General features: G+C 48.1%; 1 protein-coding gene across 1 annotated transcript in view; it reads right to left on the bottom strand.

Moving 5' to 3' along the window:
• Positions 1-25,371, bottom strand: part of RPRD2 (regulation of nuclear pre-mRNA domain containing 2) — a 708,220-nt gene that overhangs the window by 523,086 nt on the left and 159,763 nt on the right. Inside the window, exon 2 of the mRNA XM_069649727.1 lies at positions 22,000-22,129. Within this exon, the coding sequence (XP_069505828.1) occupies positions 22,000-22,129 (130 nt within the window). The remainder of the gene's footprint in view (positions 1-21,999; positions 22,130-25,371) is intronic.

Below are 25,371 nucleotides of genomic sequence, written 5' to 3'. Positions count from 1 at the left end.
CCACATCTATTCTGCCAGAATACATAAGAGCAGAACTAGGTCTTAGATCTACTAAATCAAGAGCTATGCAGTTAATGCACACGTCAAATCTTTAAGAGTAAACATTATGTACTTGTTGATCCACAATTAAGCAAATTATCTGAAACTGCATGGCACTTCGTTGGATCAACAACAAACTGATCAGTCTACATAAATTAAACATAAGAGAAAAACCACTAGTAATCAATAAAACTAAAAATAAATTATTGAATTGGACCCATAAATATCTAGGTATATACCGTTTTTTATTGAGTTACCTAAATACATATATTAATTTCCCTGCCCACATATTCGATCAGTGGTCTTCAAATTTTCAGGAGATCTCATTGGACGTTGACATTGTACGAAGAAGGTACATCCTAACTAGGTTCATACATCGCCTGGGCGAGATTCATGTGGTTGCATGTGTGCCTATTATTTCATATTAGCCCACACCACATCCTTCAGCCAATGATCTCTGTTGGGAGCGTGCACACTCGTCCAGCTTAGTAGAATACAGTGTTTGGCTAAGAGGAGGCACAGTCGTACAATTGTGCTCATGCTATTCAAAGATAGGCCAGAGATATGGAACAAGCAGAGCAGTAGTAGCGGGATCAACAGTTTCACAGTCATTTTTGACAATGTTGAGCATACATCACTCCAAAAGGGCGCAAGTTGTGAGCAGTCCCATAGCAAGGCACCTGTTCAATGAAAGGACACTTCACCCTGCATTCATCTCTTGCCCTCCGGTGTCTCTCCGCCCTCTTTTCCCTGTGCCCTGCAAGTTCAAAAGAGGCTAATGGAAAGTGAGTGCACCAGTAGTAATCTCCTCCACTCTTAAAAGTGCCAAAGCCTAGAGCATCCACCGGGATTCTGGGATGGCCAGTAGTGGTAACTTTGAATGCCCCCCCTAGGGGGCAATAAAGCTCTCCCCAAAATTCGTAAGATGAGCTTTGCTAGATGATGGCCACTCATGCATTTTCTTGCTGAACGATGTGATCTTTGAGAAAGGCTCAATGTCCTTTGAACTTCAACAACGGTTTTCATAATCAACATAGGATTGTTTTTCTTGAATACACAGTACAAACGTGCTATCGTCATGCACCGGAGTGAGTATGCTCTCCAGGCACAGTCCCCGATAGAGGCCAACATCCACAATGAGCTGATCCGTAAGAGGACAACCTCGTCACTATAAGGTTGTCCTCAACTTCAAGCCTCAATCCTTCTTAAAACCTAAGAAGAAATCGGAAGATGTGGGTATACTGGAACCGGAAAATCAGGAAGCCTTGATGTCCCCAACTGAAAAATGTCATGGTTTATTATTATGCATGCAATTTCCTCTTTAAATATGGTTGGGCCATGCTGCCAGACTACTTACGCGGTCAAGCCTTCAGGGGCACTTTTTGCCATATGCTTTTGCAATGCCCATTAATCCAAAACTTCTGGAGTGCTCTTTTTAATCATTTGTCAATGATACTCAGGCAGGAACTGGCCATTGATCCAAACTTGTCTCTGTTTGGCATTTGTGGGGTATTTTGTTCACACTCGTTACAACAAACCTCTATCTACTGCATGAGCCCAGGCAAAGTGCAATATTATGGGGAGCACGCACACCCGCCACACTGCCCAAATGGGAAACACGATATGGATAACTGCATGCTAATGGGTCCCCCTCTCCCCCTCCCTCTCCCTCCCTCTCTCCCTCTCTCTCTCCCTCTCTCCCTCTCTCCCTCTCTCCCTCTCTCCCTCTCTCCCTCTCTCCCTCTCTCCCTCTCTCCCTCTCTCCCTCTCTCCCTCTCTCCCTCTCTCCCTCTCTCCCTCTCTCCCTCTCTCCCTCTCTCCCTCTCTCCCTCTCTCCCTCTCTCCCTCTCTCTCTCTCTCTCTCTCTCCCTCTCTCTCCTTCCCCCTCTCTCTCCTTCCCCCTCTCTCTCCTTCCCCCTCTCTCTCTCTCCTTCCCTCTCTCCCTCCCCGTCTCCCTCCAGAAATATGGGAAAAGTAAGTTGCTAATGGTTGAATCGTAGGAGCTTCTACATTCGGTCTTGTCACGGCTTATTCTTTAGGAATTGGGTGCAAATTTTGCTCAGGACGCAGGTTACTAATGACTATTCTGGCTATTTTGTCTCACATATATTCTTATTGTTGGTACTTTGATTTGTATTCAATTTCAATTAAAAGAAATTTAGGAAAAAAGTGCCAAAGCCTGTAATTAAAAAAAAAAAAAAAAAAAAAAAAAACAGTATCACAGATAGTGGCGCTGAGTACTAATGTTGATGAATATCACATTCATGGCTGTATATGGCTGGAACGAACAAGTTACTTCTTACCTGGTAACGTTCTTTCGACGGGATGTTCCTCCGACGTATTCCTCATCTTTGATAATACGTTTCCAGCTTGCTGGCCTCGGAATTTTTTCTGTAGAGGGCGCTGCGCGTCGACGTCCGCCGAGTCGATGTTCCTCGATGGCCACCGTATCAGCGCCGACATCACCATGCCCATAAATAGCCACGCGCTGCGTCTGTTGCTCAGTTCCATTTTGTAGCATAAGAAAAGTCATGCCTGAATTGGTTAGTGACCTTGAAGGAGCGTAAGCTGCAACCACAAGGGAAGTTATCACTGCGGGGATGGTTGAGAGGGGCGATAAGGAATACGTCGGAGGAACATCCCGTCGAAAGAACGTTACCAGGTAAGAAGTAACTTGTCCTTCGAAGGGATTGTGTCCTCCGACGTATTCCTTATCTTTGATAGACTCCTGTAGCAGTGGCATGTAATTGGAGGTGGGAGTGATAGTGTTATGTATCCCTTTAGGGAAGGACCGAATGTAATACGGCCTTGCCAAATCTGGTCTTTTGAGCAGTGGAGGAATCCAGATTGTAAAATTGTGAATGTATGTGCGGACGACCATGTGGCAGCCGCACATATGTCCCGGACCGGTACCCCTCTTTGGAGAGCCGAAGAGGCTGCGATACCCCTGGTTGAATGAGCCCTGAGATTTTGGGGTGGCTCTTTCCCTGCTAGTCTATAACATTCCAGGATGGCCAAAATAATCCACCTGGAGATGGTTTGTTTTGTTATGGGTAGTCCCAACTTGTGACCCGAGTATCCTACAAACAGTTGGTCTGCTTGCCTGATCCTAGCCATTCTGCTGATGTAAAAGCTGAGAGCTCGCCTAGGGTCCAGCCTATGTAACCTTTCCTCCTCTTTCCCCGGATGGGGAGGAGGGTAGAACGAAGGCAAGGTCATTTTTTGAGTAATATGAAATTCAGAAACCACCGTTGGGAGGAAATTAGGCTTCACTTGTAGGACAATTTTGTCCTTGTGGAAGATTGCATGTGGGAGTTTACAGGAGAGAGCTTGTATCTCAGTCACCCCTCCTAGCAGATGTTAGTGCTACCAATAGGACAGTTTTAAGCTTGAGAAATCTCAGCGCGCAAGAGTGAAGTGGTTCGAATGGAGTGCCCATTAAGAAGTTTAAGACTAAATTTAAGACCCATAAGAGAACCTGGAATGGTTTTGGAGGGTAAACATTAGTTAGTCCCTTGAGAAATTGTACCACTAGAGGAATTTTGAAATACGATGGTTCCTCCGCAGTGCGCTTGAAGATAGAAAGCGCTGCAAGATAGCCTTTTACAGTGCCCACTTGAAGGCCTGAGTTTGCCAAGTAGAGTAGAAACGATATCACTGTTGGTGTACCACATGAAAAAGGGTCGATATTCTGTTCCCTACACCAGCTGCAAGATTTGTTCCAACGGCAGCGGTATAAAGACTTTGTTGCTGGTCTTCTGGCCGAAAGCAACACCTCCATGACGTCATCAGGGAGATCCCAATCCTTGTACCTCAACCTTTCAGAAGCCAAGCGTGAAGATTGAGGGTTCTGGTGTTTGGATGGAGAACCTGACCTCCCTTCTGCGAGAGAAGATTCTCTTTGAGTGGAAGACGGATTGGAGGACAGCTGGACATATCTAGAAGGTCCGGGTACCACGTTCTCCTGGCCCAATCCGGGGCAATTAGGATCATGGTTTTCCGGAATCTTCTCAACCTCCTGATCACTTGAGGAATAACAGGGACTGGTGGGAACACGTAAAGGAGTGGAAACTCCCAGTCCACTACGAACGCATCTCCTAGAGCTCCTCTCGGGGGAAATTCCCTTGACCAGAACAGATCGCACTTCCTGTTGGTGCTTGTGGCGAACAGATCCACCTGAGGGGTTCCCCAAAGGGCGAAGATCTCTTGAAGGACTTCCTGAGCTAGCTCTCACTCGTGGGAGACTGTGCTCTGCCTGCTCAGAGCGTCCGCTCTCAAGTTCTTCTCTCCAGTTAGGTGGACTGCCGATAGAGAGATTCCTTCTTGGATTGCCCAAAACCAGAGCTGCATCGCCTCTCTGCACAGTGGCAGTGATCCTACGCCTCCTCTTTTGTTGAGGTAGTGCATGGCCACCGTGTTGTCTGTCATTATCAGGACATTTCTCCCTTGTACTGATGGCAGGAAAGCTTTCAGCGCTAGTCTGATCGCTCTCAGCTCTAATAGGTTGATGTGTAGTCTGGACTCCGATGGAGACCAACGACCGCTGATGGTCAAGTCGTTGGCATGGGCTCCCCACCCCGTGAGCGAGGCGTCTGCGACTACGGTTATCTCCGGCCATGGTTGCCAAAACAGTTCTTCTTTCAAGATGTTCTCTGGATAGGCCCACCATTGGAGGTCGCAGGCTACCTTGTCCGGAATCCAGAGGAGATCTGTCATTCTCCCTGAGAATTGCGACCACGGACTTCAGTGCCCACTGAAGAGATCTCATTCTCAGGCGAGCCTGTGGCACAAGGAAGATGCAGGATGCCATGAGGCCTACCAACCTCAAAAAGTCGAAGGCTGGGAGACGTTGGGCATTTTGAAACTTGGTGACCATCTGTAGAATATCTTGAGCCCTCACCTCTGGTGGCAAGGCTTTTCCAAGGGAAGTGTCCAGGACCGCTCCAATGAACTGGAGTCTCTGTGATGGTATCATGTGCGACTTCTTTAAATTGAGGGAGAAGCCCAGTCTGAAGGAAGTGGCAGACATAATCTAGCTGGGCCTGGGCCTGTTCCGAAGATACGGCCCTGATCAGCCAATCGTCCAGGTAGAGGTTGACGTGGATCCCTTCCCTCCTTAGACTCGCCGCCACTACCGACATCAGCTTGGTGAAGCCCCTCGGGGCGGAGGTCAGCCCAAATGGCAGAACTCGAAATTGGTAACGAGAGTCGCCAATTGCGAACCTCAGGTATTTCCTGTGTTTGAGATGGATTGGCACATGGAAATAAGCATCCTGAAGGTCCAGAGATACCAGCCAATCCTGGAGCTGGAGGGCCTGAAGGATCTGAGAGAGAGTTACCATCTTGAACTTGTCCTTCCTGAGGAACTTGTTCAATTCTCGTAAGTCCAGGATGGGTCTCAGTCCTCCGTCCTTCTTTGGTATAAGAAAGTAGAGGGGAGTACCAGCCCTTGTTCCTGTCCGCTACAGGTACCGGTTCTATGGCACCTTTCTCTAGCAGGTCTATAATTTCCTTCAAGAGGAGCTGATCTGGAACTTTTAGAGAGCTGTTCCCCGGTGGATGACTGAGGAATGTGTAGAAAGGGTAGGCAGTAACCTTGGGCAACTGTCTCCAATGCCCAAGCATCTGACGTTATAGCCTGCCATTCCGTCAGATGGTGAGTTAACCTGCCCCCTACAGGTGTATTGTGTGGGAAGGCCTCAGAGTGGTTTGGGGGCGGCTGATGCAGGTGCCGAGGGTAAAGAGGCACCTGCTGCTGCTGCAGTCTTAGTACTTTTGACCCATCCACCTCGGGTGGATCTCCTTTGGCCTCTTTGAGCCGGCTGTCCTCTGCCTTTCCCGAATGCGGAATAGCGAAAGGACTTTCCTCTCCCAGAGGTTCCTGAGGGGCGAAAAGGAGCTGGGGCGGATAGCAGCTCCTAAAGATTTTGCTGCTGCTTTAGAAGTCTGTAACTTTTCCAGACTGTCATCAGCCTTTTTCCCGAATAATGAAGAGCCATCAAAGGGCATATTCAAAAGTCTGGCCTGTACATCAGGGGCAAAGCCCGGCTTTCGCAACCACGCATGCCTGCGGATTGTTGTACTTGCCGCCATGGTCCTGCTGATACTGTCAGCGGAATCGATGCCAGTTTGAAGTGATTCGCACATGGCATCTTTGCCATCTTTAATAATGTTAAGGAAGGCTTCCTTTTCCTCTCCTTCGGGTATGCAGTCAGCTGCTGATGAAGCACACTCCCATAGTGTGTGACTGAACCTGGCGAGCGTACAGGTGGCGTTGATGGACTTCCAACGCCATACTAGAGGCAGAGAAGACTTTCTTTGCCATAGAGTCGTACCGCTTGTCATCTCTATCCTGTGGGACAGTAGGGTAAGCGGTCCTACTGCTAGATATAGTTGCCGCTTGAACCACCAGGCTCTCTGGGGTCGGGTGTTTTGACAGGTATTCAGGGTCACCAGCCGCTACACTATACTTGGTTGACGGTCTTTTATTGACTGCAGGGATAACTTCGGGAGTTTCCCAATTAGATGCAATTTTCCTTTGTAAGGCTGCATGGAAGGGGACCACCGGGTCCTCCTATGGGCCTTTGCCAACAGGATGATCTAACGGATATATTGGACAAACAGGTGAAGGCGCAGACCAACCCATAAACTCAATTATTCTTTGCATCAGGGTTCTATATGGTGTTTCGGCACGTTCCCCTGGGTCTGGCTTAACAAATTCCACTTCTGGGGAAGTGTCCAGCCCACTTGCCTCATGTAGCGACTCCTGTAGTTCCTTTAGCCTTCTTTCCTCAGAGGTGAAATCCTCTGCAGTAGGCAGTGTGGTCCTCTGTAACCCAAATGTTTCCTGGTCAGAATCTTTCCCTTCTTCATAAATTGAAGAAAGTCCATGGTATTCTGACCTCTGAAATAGAGTAAAACCCATTTCTAAGGCAGAAGGAGCCAAACTCGTCGTTATTGGACGAGAAAACGTCGATGTTGTAGATGCTGATGTAACAGGCTTCGAAGGCGCCGAAAAAAATTGGAAGGGGTCTCGAAGAACTCGAGAGGATCAGGACCCTACTCGAGGGCATCGACGACGGTCTCGGCGTCGTGCCGGAGGCCCTTGAAATCACCGTTGGCTGTGGGGTGGCCTTTGTCCTCTCTTGCGTCGATGTCGAGTCGATCGACCGATGCGTCTAGGAACCCTTCGACAACGGAGTTGATGGCGCCGATCCGTGCGTCGAAGGAATCTTCGATGACGGTGTCGAAGACCGTGCCTTCCTACCCGATGGCTCATGCCACTCTCGGGTGGAATGTTTCGCCGGGTGCTGCGACCCACGGCGTTTTGATTTTTTGGGTTTTTCACCCAGGGTATCACCCTCAGCTGTCTTCGAGGGGGTTGAGGCCACGTTCTCGAAGACGCTTAAAATTTTCTTTCTGAATTCCTCCCACTCAGCTTGATAACTGTGTTTGGTGGGACAGGAGACTCTTTCTGGGGACACAGTAGACGAGGAATGACACCTTCGACGTCTTTTTGAGTGTCTTGATCTCGGCGAATGGTGGGAGCTACTTCGAGATCTAGAATGGGAATTTTTGACGGCGAGGAGACGAATGCCTCGACTCAGCCGACAAAACTTTCGAGGAGGTTTTGGCTGACTTACCTCTCTCGAGTTTCCCCTTGCGCTCCTTCAAGGCTTTCACCGTCATGGACATGCAGTCCTCACACTCCGAAAAATGGTGCTTGGATCCCAAGCACCACAAGCAGATCCTGTGTGGATCCGTTATTGACATTTTTTTACCGCAGTCTTGACTTTTCTTGAAGCCGGATCGCGGCGTCGTCGGTTCTGATGAAGAAGCCATCGAGAACTATAAGGTATATTCGAGTAGAAATAGATAATTATCCTGACTGAACTGAGCAACGACGTTCTGAGGCCCCACGAAGTGCAGAAAAACGGAACAGAGCAACGGGCGCAGCGCGTGGCTATTTATGGGCATGGTGACGTCGGCGCCGATACGGTGGCCGTCGAGGGACATCGACTCGGCGGACGTCGACGCGCAGCGCCCTCTACAGAAAAAATTTCCGAGGCCAGCAAGCTGGAAACATATCAAAGATAAGGAATACGTCGGAGGACACAATCCCATATGTACTTTGGCCTACCTGGCTTGGGGTTGATGTTAATAGCAGCCCTGCCTTGCCCCAAAAGTTGTATTTAATGCAATATTGAAAAATCCTAACAATGACAGGCAAGGGCCATCTTGTTCACCTGAAGTTGACAATGACCCTGCCTTCCACAACACCAAACTACCTACTTAGTACACAAAGTTAAAGGAAAGTCATAGCCGGAGACTGTTTGTTTTATGAAACATCTGAACTTCTCCTTGCAGAGCAAATGATGGGTCAAGCACGTGGATCCTATAATTTAGGAAACACTTCCCTGTACAACACCAACTGGACCCAACTGCATAGAGCCTTGCACTGAAAACCCTTTCAGAGACTTTTTATCATGTCCATTTATGCAGCTAAACATTACATTTTACAGCCCCTCATCTCGCTAATGTTTTATTTCAACAGTACACAAAACTGCTGTATTGTTGCTCATTTTATGTCCCCGATACAAATATCTTCTGGCAACATTAAAAATATTGGTACAAAATTGCTAATCAAATGAGTTTGGTTGCTAGTCAAGAAAAAGTAACTAGCAAAACCTGCTAATCAAATTTTTAAAACTAATTTATGCCTTGGAAAGTATTTAGCATTAGCAAATTTACAGTGTGGGCATGGCCAGTCCCCTCGTTAGAAACCAAACGTAGCCTATCTGGGGTGTAGAGATACGGGTGCAGCACTTTTGGCTGTATCAGCGGAAATCGAGAATTATACGACACCTTGCGTGTTTGTGCACACATCAGATCAGAGATCATCAGTGACATGTAGTTGGAGATCCCCAGTCCATTTAGACCATGCATTAGTGTGGTATGTCCGAATGAGCTTGAATCGGGTGGTAGAAGGACGACACACGGCTTTGGTTGTCACATGCCATCAGAGCAAACTCCAGCAGTGCATAATTTCCAGGCTCAACTGGGAAACAGTTGGTTTCTTATATGCCTTGCATAGGCCGGCATACTGCAACCATTGTGAGGTCGTACCACGCAAAAGCCCGGGTATGTCAGAGATCTGGATGAAGCGCATGGTCTCAGGGGCCCACTTGAAACCCTGTAGCTCTTGAGGTGGGTGGTAACGTTTGTAGGGGGCTGGGGGGGCCTGGGGGGGTGGGGAGCTCCGACTTGCTAAAATTTACTCAGAGACCTGAAACATCTCCAAAGTCCAGAATAGGCATTAGGTGTGCTTGGGAGTTCAGTATATATAACAATGCATCATCTGCATAAAAGGTAAAACATATGCAGCTCTCCCGCCATTCTAATTCCCCTGGTGTCTATGCTTGAGTTGTATTAAGTCTGCCAATGGTTCAATAACAATAGCAAATATCAGGGGAGACAAGGGGCATCCCAGACGGGTGCCACTGCCTATCTCGAATTGCGAGGAAAGCAACCAATTTGTATTAACCCTGGCCACTGGTGATGCATAAAGGGGGCATAAAGCTTCGAGAAACCCCTGGCCAAACCCGCACTTTGACAACACAAACACCAAGACACAGAATGAAACCCATTTTGAATATCTAGTGTAGCAGCCACCGCCTGGACTCCCGAGTATATCTGTGCCAGTATATTAAAGAGGTGTTGCAGATTCAGTGCTGTGCACCTTCCCGGGATGAACCCCGACTGATCCAGGTGAATAAAGTATGGCACGATGGCCAGCAGTCGATTGGCCAGTATTTTTGCGAACACCTTCACATCTATATTAAGGAGAGGGAGTTACAACCGTATTTCCTAGTGGACAATGGGTATTAGGGAGAATTCTCTGAAATGTGCTAATTCCCTCCACCTTCGAGACCCCCAGCAACTTTGCTGGATTTTGAGGACTTGATTTTTTTTACCTTTTTCCCACTCTCATGTATTTTAATGTGACTTTCAAATCTGTTTCTTTTGGTTGTGGAGGCTGACAAACTCCATAGGCATCTTTTACATCGTGTCACACAGCACCTTCAGTGCAGTGGCACAGGGAAGTCTTTCAGATTTCCCAAAGGTTTAAATACCTTCTCTTGGATTAACTACTGTTTCCACGAGCAGTAAAGTGAATTGACTTCACTTACATTTGTAACTTTCTAGACCCAGCACACATTATCTTACAATAGGGTGCTGGAGGGGTTACCTAGTATCACCTTTTGTCTAGCCTCTCATGTAACATTTTTATGTTACCCTTTTCTCACTGAATGGCTGGTGGCAGTGGTTTTGTTTAACTACCGTGGTGTGCCTTTACCGCGAGCTGCGTTTGCAGCTGCAGTAAAGCACCCAAGGGTGCCATTTTTGTCAAAATGGCCCGGGTCTTCTTTTTTCACCATTTCTTTGTGGAAAGGTTCTTGAGATTTATTCTGCACGCCAAAGTAGTTTTGGTCCAATTGCTCGCTTTGCCTTTGGCAGGATTCACGAGTTAAGCCTACCTCTGGCTCCAGGGTGTCTGGGGTGGGCAGGAAGTGAGGGAGGTGCTCGAAACTCCCTGTGCTTAGTCTCCTAGGAGACCCAAATGCACTTTCTGGTGATTGGCCGGCTGACTGTCCGGCAAGGACAGCCCCCCTGCTGGGTGACTGATGGCTAGGCTGTAATGAATGGGAGAAAACTGAATAAAAGGCGAGGCTTTGGGCTTGGAAGGCAGAGTCAACCACTAGACGAAGGAACCAAAGAAGAACTTTAACAGGACAGCTGCTGCAACTCCTGGACCGTTGGTTTGCCCAGTGAAGCCCTGCTGCTGTGCTGAAACTCCTAATTCGTATCGACAGAGAAGCCCCTGTAAGGAGGCTCCAGCTTCCCTGTTCTTGCAACACAATGCTGGAATACACTCCCTCTTGCTACAGAGCGGAAGCCTCCTTCTGGCCATTCAGAGCCATGGTGAAATCCTGGCTCTCTACCTAACACGCTGCCACTCCTCTACGCACTTGCCTGTCTCTGCCAATTCCTACCGTATGATTTAACCGTATCCTGAAATGGACCATATTGTAACCAGGTCCTCACGATCCACTGCATTTGCTACTCTCATTGTACCTGTCTGTGCAACACTGAATGTATGTACCTATTTCTTATGATTTCACGCAACGATATGTAACTATGTTGTCCACATGATTATGCGCCCAGCTACCCGAGGGTTTGGCCGTGCTCTATAAATAAACAAACTAAACTAAGGACAATGTCTCCACTTGAGTTGCTGGGACCAATCAACCCCAAAGTAAGCCACCTGGACATACGTCTCGGAGATGGATGAATTTCCACAGAGTTGCTGCTGGAAACCAAATAGCCAGGGAGGGGAACACCAGTTTGTGTGCACTGCTTTTAAGTTGGCCAAGAGCACCAGGAAGATCCTCCGGACACCGAGGAAGTAGGACTGACCAACCCCAAGCCCCCTCAGAGTGCGGGACCCCAGAAGCAAGGAAAGTCCACCAGCCAGGAACCACGGTGTTGCCATTTGCGGTTGTCATGAGGATCTGAAACACTGTAGTGCCATTTGTTGGAAAGATTGCCAGTTGCGAGCAGTGACCGTCCCATTGCAGTGCAGGAGTCCCCAGCAGTCCTCCCTCTTGTCCCCACGACGGAGGCTCAGGAACAGTAAGATCTGCAGGGCTGCACAGGAACAGAAGTCATCTGCTGCACTTTTTCTTCAATGCAAAGGTACTGTAAAGTTTGAGAGAATTTAGCTGATATTATAGAGTTGTTTGCATCCTCTACTACTCACAAGTCTAATCAACATGTGGCCCTACATTTGATTCTTCTTTTCTTCAAAGACTTCATTGTGCAAAGACTTTTTCTACTTAACTACCAGAAGTACTTCATCCGATGTAAGACTTTTGCCCATTGACTTTGGCTTAGCCTGTTAGAATGAATGACTGCTGTGGGGATCCAAATGTATTTGCCTGCTTAAGAATATTTGTGGTCTCTTGTTGTTCTAATAACCTTTACCCTTTATCAAACATTTAACAGTGTTCCGAATATACAGTAAGATTTTAATGTCCCCAGCACCCTAGCTATTGAAGTCACCTGAAGTTGTAGGTTGTGTCTGTGGGCCTTCCTAAAAGGGTCTTTACTCATTTAGAAACTAATAGTGTACAGTATTGGTGAATGTCTGTGTTACTTTTTATATTGCTCCCTTCTGAAGAAGGCTTATTCTAACTGACCGATTATTGTTTGTTCAAGAAACCTTGTGTGTAAATGTATTTGAATACTTGTCACTATGAATCTCTGTGCAACTCCCCTACACCTCACATTGACCCCTCTTGAGATAAGCCTGGCTGCTCAACATGCTACCAAAACTGCGTAGTACAAGCTTATACCAAAGGTTGGGTTTTCTATACCTGTAGTCAGAGTTGTATGTAGTGCACCCAAAGGGTATTCCATACAAAACTTTGCCTCACAATGGGGCGTGGAAAATGTTTTAACTTGCTGCTCAGGATGCATTCTAAAAGGTGTTGATGGCCTCTGATCTGTGCTAAGGTGGCCACCCCTTGTTCCAGTTCCCTCAGTTTGCACTCATACCACTATACTGTGTGGGATTGCTCGAATGTAGACCTTGAAGGTTTCCCCACAGTGTGCCGGACAAGGGTACAGGACTGACATTTTTCTCAAAAAACAATTGCACATGATCGTCAATAGAGGATGCAAAAACAGCATCCTGTAATGCCAGTGGTTTAAATCGCCAGTTGTAACATGGCCTGGAAAGTGTTGGTAATGTCAAGGAGATGCTAACTGGGGAAGGATCTGAATAGATGTATGGGAGCATGTGCATTTCTTTAACCTCTTCCAAGTTGGAGCGGTCATCAGCATTTAGCGTTCTCCACGCATCTACCAGCCCTAGCTATTGTGAGCCCTCTGGGTGTGGGTGGATCGGTCTAGTTTCAGGTCTAGAATAGTATAGGGATATACTATACTCAATATAGGGATCCGTGGCTATCGGGCAAGGTCATTCAACACATCAGTATAAAACTGGGGGTCGTCCATATTAGGGCCATAGACATTCATCAGTAACATTTCCCTCCTCGCAAGAGACTGGTACACCAGGACATTATCTACCTAAAGGGTCTACCATTGCATGTTTGCACCGGAATGGAATATGAAGTATAGAAGCGGTTCCCACCAAACCCCTCGCATGTTGGCAAGAGGGTATGAAGAAAGAGAAAGAAGAAGCAGCCGTGGAGAGGCTCTGGGTTTAGGACCAAATGATCTGTGGGCTCACCCAATAGCAAACCGCATCAATAATATTGGTTTTCCCAGAAGCGGCAATAGGGTGGAGTCTATCCATAATTCCAGGGAGGATTCAGTGTTACACCCGGGGACTCCTATGATGCTAATATTATTGCGGCGGGATCTTGATTCCAAGTCGTTCTTTTCCACCTGAAGTACTCGCCAGGTGAGTGTAGCCAGTTCAACTCTCATGGTGGACAGATTGTCTTCCACCAAACCTACTCTTGTCTCAGCCTCCAGTAAGCGTTGGTCTGTCTGATCGATACGCCTCTTACTGGCGTCAACGATGCTGGTCAGGTCATTGAACTTGCTATGCACTTTAGCAAATCCTTCCTGCATGCATGCCATCATGCACCGAGTTTCACCGCGTTCCATCAGGACGGATTCAGATTCCATGTCAGGGGTCGCCCCGCCAGTGGTCGATGGTTTAGGAGTAGATTTGCAGTATTGGCTCATGGTGTGTTGGTTATTAGCGCCTCCTTTTGTGATATTGTGTAGGAAACCATGGTCGCCGGTAGAAGAGGAGGGCACCTCGATGGTAGTGGGCATCCCAAACAGTCCACCATGTGCAACCAGTTCTACATTTATGGACCAGAGTTCCTACTTTCAAGTTGATACATTCCTGGATTGGCAGCCAGTGTAAATCCTGTCCATGGTTAGAGATGTGTTCTCGTCTAGTTAGTTTCTTAACAATGCGTACAGCAGACCTTTAGATTGAGAGTTGAGGCTCCAATCAATAGCGAGTTACAATAATTTGATAAAGTGGCTCATGGCAATGATTGCGCTATTGTCCCACCTACCCTTCAATAAATCTGCCTGCCTTCTTTCAACAACAAAAAAAATCTATGCCTGCCCTTCCTCACTGCATTTGTTGTCCTCATTTACACATGCCAAGTACGTCTGGTTCAGGCCGTAAGCATACACTCAGTTTTTGGCTTGTGGTATTTTGCTTTTTTTGTGAAACATTACAAAAAATGTGCGATTTCCTAACTGCAAGAGTCAGGGGGAATGCAGCAGAGCATTGTTTTTCTCAAAATTCATACAAGCCATTGCCGTACCAGGCCAACCATGTCCACCACATACCTTTTTTTCTGTCATTTTCCCGCTTTTTTTCCCCCCAAACTATGGAATTTTTCCCTACATAGTTGTTGCCCGACCTACGCAAATCACCCCTTCCTAAACCTGGAATGTTGTCTACTTTTCAGAAATGTATGCCTTTCTGTCCTCCCATTCAGCTTTCCTATCCTTTTCTTCCATTCCGTCCACGCTCGTCCTATTGGAAAAAAAAATGCCAAAATCGCCTACCTCTCACAAAACGGTTGATAACCACATCAAAATAATTTTTCAAATCAACCTGTTCTTGAAAGCCAAGAAATTGGGAAATTCAGCACAGAAAACCATTTGTTCCTAGCTCTTACAAGGAAAAAAAAAACCCACAGGATTCTTTGTAAATCATTTTATTTGCATTTAATAAAAAAAAAAAGTTCTAGGCGGTGGCGTTACAACCGCCTAGATGTGGGGAATAAAGGGGCCAAATTTGGCCGAGATATCTCATTGTAACAAAAGTTACAAGGCTTTGAATGACATACCGAAATCACCAAAAAAAGGCCTTGGCACTGGGGTTTTTGGCGGGTGGACGGGGGGCATGGCAGTTAAGGGGTTAAACTAAAACCACCACTTGTTCTATTATTCAACTATTCAAACATGCCCTTTGCACACATGGCAATCTTGTGCATAGAGGTGAGGCTAGGTTTTATCTGCTTTCATGCATTAACATGGTAACTCCTGTGTCAAGTGTATAGTTCAGAGTAATGAGTCAGATTGGTATCTCTTGAGTCCAAGAATTTTACAGTTCCTGGCTGTATATATTTAATCATGTTGATAAGCAAACCTAGGCATGCCTGTCTTTTAGCCTAGGGTGGGTTTTGACATGAATGACTGCTGACTAGGGGTCTGTTTTCACAGACTCAAACAAGGTGGGAGATAAAAGGCTCATGGTCACGCCTAAATCATAGGCAATCAAGATAGGGAGATGGGAGGAGCCACAGGCCCTGGTCTGGTTGAAGGTATCAAGGGAGGACGATGACACCCTTTAACCACAGGAGGGAGCACCACCACCAACTACAGGCACAGTAACACAGGGACAGCGGTGTGCCAGGGTTACTGTAGTATTGCTTCAATTAGACATTTACAAGTACCCATTAATGGATAGGGCACTACCATGAAGGCCTGAAGTTTGAATGAGGAAAATAAGGGTTTGGACAAGGGTTGTGGGATAAGAGGTGGTGATCTGGCCCTTGAAGTGGCTGAAACATGCAGTCGGGGTGGTCGCTTGAACTCAAAAGCCAGAGGTTTGTGTAAAATGGCGCCCAGCAGAGTCTGGGGTAGCAGGAACCACCTGGGCACAAAAAGGTGCCTGCCTTAAGAAGAACTAGCGAGGGAAGTCATGCAATTCCTGCACTTCTACCAAACCAGAAGGACCCAAGGGTTCCAGCATCCCCACTTCTCTAATTTTTCCTCAAACACCTGACATTCTGTGGACGTTCTCAAGTGAGGGTGACACTATGGAAAGTACACAGGAAACCTTGAAGACACTGGAAAACTGTACCCGTCTAAGAATGCTAGCAGCTGCTGCCCGCAGCTAGTAAAATGAGGATTCCAGCATAAGCAAAAGCAAACCTTTTTTCTAAACCAAGGGATCTGAGATAAAGACCAAAAACAGACAATCAAAAAGAAACTCAAGGGGAAACAGGCATGCTATGCAGTGTTTTCAGTATGACTAGTGCTGAAATGAAGACTGGTAGGATGAAGCCAGTGGTGGCACTGGGGGGAGGGGAGGACGGGTGTGATTGTAAACAAACCACTGCATGCTACAATCAAATTAATGTAAATCATTTATTACTAGGAAAAATGACTCTGGAGCAGTTTGCACTCCAAGTATGGAGGATGGGGGTAGGGACATAGGAGCACTGAGTAACCAAGCAATCAATTTCAACTATTACTTGTATGTTTTGTTGAGAACCGCATATCATGTGATAAATTCAGGGCACAGTCCTGCCTTAAAGCTATTTTTCTAAACCTATAGAACCAAGAAGTTTCACAGAATAGACACATCAGCAAACAAGTCACAATGGCACTCTTTTTTCCTGTTTTTGCAGAGCTTTGGGAAATAAAAGGCTTCTTTAAAGATTGAAATGACAAAGTTACTCACCATAGTGACTACCTTACTCCTAGTCCATAGTCTCCTTTCCTCCTACTTGTGGGACATTACATCCGTCCAACGGGACGGGAACACTTTAACAGCATTAAAAAACATACGCGGGGCCACCGCACGTGACCGTAAAGCCGCCTGCAAAGCTCTGCCCCACACATCGCCCTTCAGTCCTTTTCTATCGCCAGGTCCAGGACCATTCAGCAACAATGGAGGATACTTACCAGAGGGGACGGCGGGCGGACGTATGGAGGAAAGGGTACTATGGACTAGCAGTAAGGTGGTCACAACAGTGAGTAACTTTGTCATACCCCTACATCCCATCCCCTTTCCTCCATACTGAAGCACTGACCATAGGAAATGTGGGTGGATGGAAAATCCCCTATTGGAACAAATTCTTAAGAACTGCCTGGCCAAATTGGGCATTAGCCCGGGAGCTCAGATCAAGACAATGTCTGCAAAAAAACCATGGGGAAGCTCACGTAGCAGCCTTGGCTATGGACCCCGAAGGGAAGTATTTTTGGAAGGCAACAGCAGCCGCTTTTCCACCAAACAGATGTGCATGAATGCCTTTTGGGGGCTGAAGGCCTTGAATATTGTAGGCCTTGGACATGCCTGTCCAAGGCCTACAATATTCAAGGCCTTCAGCCTTGAATCCAACAAGAGATGGACGCTGTCAAGGCTGGTTTCCCTTTTGGGTCACCAAACGTAACAGAGTTGTGGAGAATTTCCAAGTACGCTTGTTCCGTCGAGGTAAAACTTCAGAGCACGTCCGACGTCTAGAGGGATTGTAGGGGCTTTTGGATAGGTTTTAGTACTCTGACATGGAACCTCGGCAGAGCCGGTACTAGCAGACTGGAGAACCTTTCAGCCCTTTTGGTTTCTGCAGAGGAATTAGCACTTAGTGAGGGAACCTCGGCTGGGACGGTGCTTGAAAACTTAGGGCCTTGGCCCCCTTTCTTTGCCCCCTTAGCAGGACCAGTACCACCACAAGTTATTTTGTGGTAAAGCTTAGGGGCACTCCAGGTAGCCACAGCTCTTAAAGGGAGCTCCTTGATCCTATTGGTCTTTTAAAGAGCCCCTGATTGGGGATCCTCTGGGTTTTATCCCAGTACTTTAGTCACTTGACAGGAAACCTTGAGACTAGGCTCGGTACGTTTAGTCCCAGACTGAGCAACCTCAGGAATCACCCCGGTTGAAGCAGCCCCAGAAGAGTTGGGCTTAGATTTAGCCCATAGATGGGGAACCTTAGAGGAAAAACCTGTGTTTGTGGTCCCATTTGATCTTCTGTGACGGTCTGCCATGCCTCCAGATGAGACGATATCCGTCCTCCCACCGGAGTCTTGTGTGACCAATGGAAATCATAACTTGGATGACTTATTGGGGGCGGGACCACCTGTTGCCGAAGAGGAGGCTGATCGAGAGAAAAACCAGACACTTTGCCTTTGCTGCTTGCGCAGAGGTGCACCAGAGGAGCCACCGGCCCAGCGTGCTGGACACTCATGGGACCCTCTGAAACCTGAGAAGGACCTTGTGTGGGCCGCGGTCCTCTGCTTATAGGTCGCTTTAGCTGGGGGTTTGGCAAGGACAGAAAGATTTAGTGGTTTGCCTACTTGCCTTGGTTTTATTGAGTTCCTCATTGGTGGGGGAGTGAAACAGCTCTTTAGCTTCAAAGGGAAGATCAAATACTTTATTCCAAACCTCCTTCGAGAACTTTGTAGCATGCAACCACGCTTGGCGGGAGATGTCTACAACCATAACATGTTGCACCGCGGCCTCTAGCCGGTCCTGAGACAAAACTCTGGCATCGGATAGGCCTTCTTTAATATCTTGCAGCCTGTCCCGAGGGATACATTCCTGAAAAATCGGGAGCTCCTTCCACAGCTTGAGATTTGCTACTGCAAGGATGACAAGACTGTGGCAGCGGAAACCGAGCATGCTAATTCATAGGAGTGCAGAAAGGATTCCCATTGTCCACATTCTGTGGAAAATGCTGCTCGCCCCCAAATATAGGCCCCTCCTCACTAGCCGTTGAGAATGTTGGTGTGAAAGAGCTCATCAAAATGCCTCAGACCGCGTGGGTTGAACTGCCATTTTGTCACTGCCCAAGGTGAATTGCGTCACAGGTATCAGTGAGGCCACTGTCACCACAGGAGTATCAGGGGCTTTTTTTAAAAATCCATTTGAGCCTTGTGAAAGTGATCCTCGGCAGAGCCAGTACTGGCAGATCTAGAGCGCTTTTGGGCTCCTTTGTATTCTGACAAAGAATTATTCCTCAATGAGGGAATCTCGGCAGGACGGTACTTGAAGACCTGGGGCCTTTGCCCTCCTCCTTTGCCCCTTCAGCAGGATCAGGTCGACCACAAGACTTTGTGGGGAGGTTGAGGGTCAACCCCCCGCCCCCCCTCCCCCCATCCTCTGAGATAACCCAGGTGCCTTTAGTCACTGTACAGGAAACCGAGACCTGACTCGGTACGTTTAGTTCCAGACTTGGAAACCTCAGTCAAAACAGCCCCAGAAAAGTTTGGCTTAACCTTAGCCCCCAGATGGGAAACCTCGGATGAATATACGATCTTGACAGCCCCTTGACAGGGGGACCTCAGAGCGAACTCCGGAATACAGGTTAGATCCTTTTTCGAGATACACATCAGGGAGAATCCTGGTACCAGAGCCACTTGGGCCCCTTCCCGGAACCAGAAGACCCCAGAAAGGCGTCCCCGGGCCGGGGTACCCCAAGTAGGAAGGAACTTGTTTCAGGGGCTTTTTTAATCAATTTTATCCATGCGACCAGGAACCTTGGCGATTTTGCGCTCCTTGGGATACTGCAGAAGAATTAGCCCTCAGTGAGGGAACCTCGCAGGACGGTACTTGAAGACTTGGGGCTTTTGCCCCCCTTTGCTCCTTCAGCAGGATCAGGTCGACCACAAGACTGTTTGTGGGAAGGCTAGGGTCACCCCCGTAGCCGGTGCCCTCAGAGGAGGCCCCTCGATATTGCTGTTTTTAAATATAGCCCCTAGTTACGCCTGGCGGGAGATGTCTACTCAGACCATAAGGCCTCGAAGTGTCTACATGATGGGGAGCCTCCAGTAGATCCTGCACCATAATTGTGGCATCAGATAGGCCACCCTTAAAGTCTTCGAGCCTATCAGTAGGAATACATTCCTGAAACTCGGCAAGCTCCTTCCACAGTTTAACATTAGCAGCCGCCAGGGTAAGCTCAGTATTAGCTTGACGCAGCTGAAGAGCCAAATTGGAAAAACTCCTTCTCCTCCCCACCCCCCAATGGCGTCAAGGAGCTTGTCCTCCTTCGAAAGGATCTGAGACGCTGCTTTGGAGGATATAGAGACCGGCTTTGTCTGGAGCGTCGCTGCTGCCACCACCGTTGAAGAGGGGAGCAGGCATGCCCACAAGGATATCTCCTCAGATGCATGAAGCTTGTAGCGAGCATCAATTTTCTTGTTTAGGTGCTGCCCAGAATGAGGTTTCTCCCAGACCTTATGGGCCTCGGCCAGAAGATCCTTCTAAAGAGTGAAGGCTCCAGGAAGTACCCCCTCTTGTGGAGCTAGGGGCTCAGGTATTGTGAGGTCTAGCAGCACGATCATATCCTGCAACTGGTCGTGAAAGTTTCAAATAATAAAAGCAGGGCAGGTCATGTCCTGGTCCGCCTCGTACTCAGTTAATGAGGTGGGAGCAGAAGATTGATCCACCGCACGTGGAGCCTCAGAGCCCGAAGGCATTGTTGATAGAGCAACCAGAGTCTTTTTCGCAGGGGAAAGAGGAGGTAGTGGAGTTGGAGACCCCACAGGGAGTGGTGGAGGAGGCGGTACTACCGGCACCTGCATAGGGATTGCCGGAGCAGGGATCAGTTCAGGCAGTTTAAGATAAATGTGCTTAAATAAATCCTTAAAGTACGCCTTCATAGGATCAGAATGCATAAGCGTCTGAAACTTGCCAAAAAACGCATCCTCAAACGAAGGTCTAGGCACTGGAGTGGGCAGAGGCCGCTCGGAAGGGGCATAAGCCCAGGATCGCAAAGAGAATGGCTGCCAGGATGGTCCCCCACCAACTAGATCCATGTAGATCAATGGCGCGGACGTAGGAGGAAGCGAGAATTTATGCGGCAGCACAGTCCGAGCACTGAACGGGTTCTTATTATCTGCAAAGCATGGAAAAGTCTGCTCTGCCCCAAAAACAGATCCCTCAGCACCAGCAATGGTGAACTTTAGTGTAAGAGAGTTAGTCAAAATGGCCCCTGTGGACCGCGGGGGTGTGACCACCATTTTGTCAACGCCTGAGGCGAACTGCGTCACAGGTGCGAGTGGGGCCGTAGTCCTCACAGGGGAATCAGGGGTCTTATGTTCCTTTTTAGCCTTGTGACAAGGAACCTCAGCAAAGCCGGTGCCAGCAGATCTAGAGTGTTTATGAGACACCTTAGCAACTGCTGACGAACTAGCCCCAAGAAGGGGAACCTCAGCGGAGCATGTACTGGAAGACCTGGTGTTTTGCCGGCTTCTCTGCCGCCTCAGCAGGATCGTTTCTACCACAGGTCTGACTGTGGGAAGGCTTAGAGTCACCCACTGAAGCCAGAACCCCCATAAGAGGCTCCTAAATCCTGCTGGTCTTGGATACAGCCCCAGGAAGGGGAAGCTCTGGGTCAACTCTGGTACGTTTAGCCACTTTGAAAGGGACCTCGAGTCGAGACTCGGTACACTTAGTTCCAGATGTGGAAACCTCAGGGCTGACCCCAATGAAACCAGCGCCAGAAGAACTGGGCCTAACTTTAGCCCCCAGGTGGGGAACATCGGATGAAGATCCGGTCTTGGCAGCCCCCTTACAAGGGTCCTCGGAGGAAACTCTGCTGCACCTGTTAGGTCCCTTTCAGGACACCTCAGGGATATCCCTGGTAGAGCCGCTTGAGTCCTTCCTGGACCCAGAAAACCCAGGAAGGAGTTCCCTGGCCCCGGGTGCCCTGAAAAGGAACAAACTTACCAGCAGTCTCCTTTTTTCTTCTTCAATGAAGAGCTGTAAGATGTGTTGGAGGAATGCATTTGAACACTTCCTCCCACCTGACAAGCCGACATAGACGGAGGAAAAGAGGACCATGGAACTGGAGCAGGAAAGAAGGACAAGGGAACAAAAAGAAAAGTATTCCATGTGATGCAAGTGCATCCGACCTCGGCCGTGCAGAGAGAAGGACTGAAGGGCGTTGTGCGCGGCGGAGCTCCGGTCACGTGCGGTGGCCCAGCATGAAAATAAAAAAGGACAAAAAAGTTAATTTTTTGATTCTTTTAAAAAGTGCTCCGATCCTGTCCCGTTGGACGAACGGAATGTCCCACAATTATGGAGGAAAGGGGAGGGGACGTAAGGGTAAAGAGGTTAACAAGTGTGACATATCAAGAGAACGAACAGCGGAACCTTTCACTTACTTTACCAGTGCTGCTGCTTCCGTAAGCACCTCTGCGAATGACTCCCGATAAACAATTGCATTTTTTCGTTTGCAGTTCTGTATGACGTCATTTGCCAGGTAGAAAAGGTTCAATCGATGGGGAACACCAGCTACAAACAAAAGAAAACCAAACAGATCTGTGAAAAAAGTGCTTGTGGAGCTTAGAAAAAGTCACAGTATTTATATCCCGCGTAGATGATTTTAAATATGCATATTTTTCCCTGCCTCCTCCCACCTCCCGAAACCTCCCCTGCAGCCTGATTGGTGCTTTTCCCTCAGGGCCTAGCGAAGTGTCCCGGCTGCTGCCCAGCACTCAATCCCTGCCGGAGACCAGGTAAGAGCCCCCGAGGCCTGCCCCCACCCTCCACTGCACCGGGGGAATACAGGTTGAATTTACTGGGCCCCTGCCCGTGGATTGCCCTCTCTCACTCTCTCCCTCTCTCCCTCTCCTACCGCTTCGCTCCCCGCCTCCTCCCACCTCCCGAGACCGACCCTGCAGCTGATTGGTGCTTTTCCTTCAGGGCCTAGCGCCGTGTCTCGGCTGCTCCCCAGCACTCGATCCCTGCCGGAGACCAGGTAAGAGCCCCCGAGGCCTGCCCCAACCCTCCACTACACCGGGTGATATAGGTTGAATTTACTGGGCTCTGCCTTCATCACTGGACTTCCCAGGGAAGCAGTCTGCCCGTGCAGCCCTGCGGCTAAGGGCACAAGGCCAAGGGCAGCTCCAACAGACACGGCTCCAGGAAGGGTCTGCAGGAGGAGCCAGCAGCCAACCATCAACTACAAGGACCAGTAAGGTAGGAGTGGCCTGGGTGTGCAGTAGATCCAACACTCTACCCTAAAATCCTAGCCACTTAAACGGACATAAAACAGTGTTATTAACTCCCATTGCCTCTCTCTCTCTCTCCCACACCCTGAAGAAATACGGTACTCATCTGACCCGCTGGCCGACTATAAGGTCTCTCAAATTTAGCAGGGGTTCAGTTTCCAAATGTGTATTGTATGATATTCAGATTGCATTGATAGGCCTCTCCCTCTATACAGGTCCCCCAAATTTAGCAGGGGTTATGTTGCCAAACTGTATTGTAGGATATTCAGCCAGCATTCATAGGCTTCTCTTGCAATATACAGGCCAACCAAATGTATTAGGGGTTCTGATCCCAAACTATATTGTGTGATATTCGGATTGCATTGATAGGCCTCTCCCAATATACAGGTCTCCCAAATTTAGCAGGGGTTCTGCTCCCAAATTGCATTGGATGCTATTCAGATTGCACCGATAGGCCTCTCTCCCACTATACAGGTCTCCCAAATTCAGCAGGGGTTCTGTTCCCAAATTGTACAGTAGGATATCAATATTGCATTGACAGGCCCCCCCCCTCTATACAGGTCTCCCAAATTTAGCAGGGGTTCTGCTCCCAAACTGCATTGTGTGTTATTCAGATTGCACCGATAGGCCTCTCTCCCACTATACAGGTCTCCCAAATTTAGCAGGGCTTCTGCTCCCAAATTGCATTGTGTGCGATCCAGATCGCATTGATAGGCCTCTCTCCCACTATACAGGTCTCCAAAATTTGGCAGGGGTTCTGCTGAGGTCTCATATTTAGCAGGGGCCCTGCTCCTAAATTGTATTGTATGATATCCAGATTGCATTGAAAGGCCTCTCTCCCACTATACAGGTCTCCCAAATTTAGCAGGAGCTCGGTTCCCAAACTGTATTGTGTGATATTCAGATTGCATTAATAGGCCTTTCTCCCACTATTCAGGTCTCCCAAATTTAACAGGGGTTCCGCTCCCAAAATTTGGATTGCAAGGATTATAATATTCCTAGAGTCCCTCCTACCATACGAGACTCTAGAACATAGCTAGACACAATCTCAAGCACAAACCTAGCTTACCCACCATAACATACTCCAAGTGAGGACCAGCCGTGATAATGTAGTCCTACCGCCCTGACCTTTTTTTTCCGAGAGACCTATGTAGATGGCACTGAGCTTTGAGCTACACCCCCGACAACTGTTGGCCCAATACCACAACCCCATCAGACAGCACTCTGAAGATACACAAACCAACCCACCCGAAGAACAGACAGCACAACAAAAAAAAAAGCTCCCAAGCCTACCAATACAAGAAGAAATACCACCACTCCCATCACAAGACACAGCAGCCAATCACTCAACCGGCACCTCCGCACCCAGCACCAAAATGCCCCGGACCAGGAAGGGACGCAGAGAAAGGGCACAAGACAAGGCCGCACTGGTCACAGACACACAAATCCAACCCATCACCGAAGCAACAACCGCAAATCGAGGAAACACCAAAAACCAAAACGACCAGAACAAACCTCCAAAGGGAAACATCATTATGTCTCACACCATACCTAGCAACAACCCCGGAACAAGAATGCCCATATGACACACAGACATCAAGACACACAAAGAACAGCCCAAGACCACCAGGAAAAAGAAGGGAGCACCCAAGAAGAACGTGGATTGAGTCCGACCCCATCACTGCTTACATCACAAGAACAGAAGGACACCCTCAACACCCGTGTCACACCAGACATAACGGCGGCGAAGATCTCAAACAGCAACCCAAAGATCAACATAAATGACCAATTCAACGAAGAAGACTCCACAGACCTCCACCTAACCAGCACAAACGGAGAAGCAACACCAATCAACAGCCAAGCTTTCAATCTAGCAGACCGCCTCAATGAAGTTGCAGCCTTCGCTGATCCCCATACGCCCTCCCACAACGAAGATGCAGCTTTCGCTGATCCTCATCCACCCCCAATCAATGCCAATAGCGATGCACCGCAACTAAACAACCACAAACCAAAACAAGGAACAACTAACAAGCAAAACCACACCCAAAAGATCCACTACAACCTCATCAACGCAAGGTCAATGTCCAAACATGCCACCGTGATTATACGATCTGCTCTGTGATGGAGGGATCGACATCCTTTTTGTAACAGAAACTTGGCTGGACGACAACTACAAGATCACCCTCAACAACTGCCTACCCGAATACTTCAAATGCATCCTAGCAAACAGAAACAGCAAAAGAGGGGGAGGACTGGCAATCATTCACAAGGAACACCTGGATATCAAAGTAGAAAAGCCACTAAACATCGATAAATGCGAATCCCTAATCATACGTCTAGCAGCAAGCCCCAAAAAAACCTTGAAATTCATACTAATATATAGACCACCAACCTACGATGCAACCTTCGTAGACGCCTTCACAGAAGCAATCACCGTCCTAGCCATCAAACAATCACCGGATAGTTCTCGGAAACTTCAACATCTGGTTCGAAGGAGAAACCACGACCATACAAAAATCGCTA

Source organism: Ambystoma mexicanum, chromosome 1p, assembly GCF_040938575.1.
Source record: "Ambystoma mexicanum isolate Mex_15411 chromosome 1p, UKY_AmexF1_1, whole genome shotgun sequence".
Lineage (NCBI taxonomy): Eukaryota > Metazoa > Chordata > Amphibia > Caudata > Ambystomatidae > Ambystoma > Ambystoma mexicanum.
This window is presented reverse-complemented; position numbering and strand designations above follow the sequence as displayed.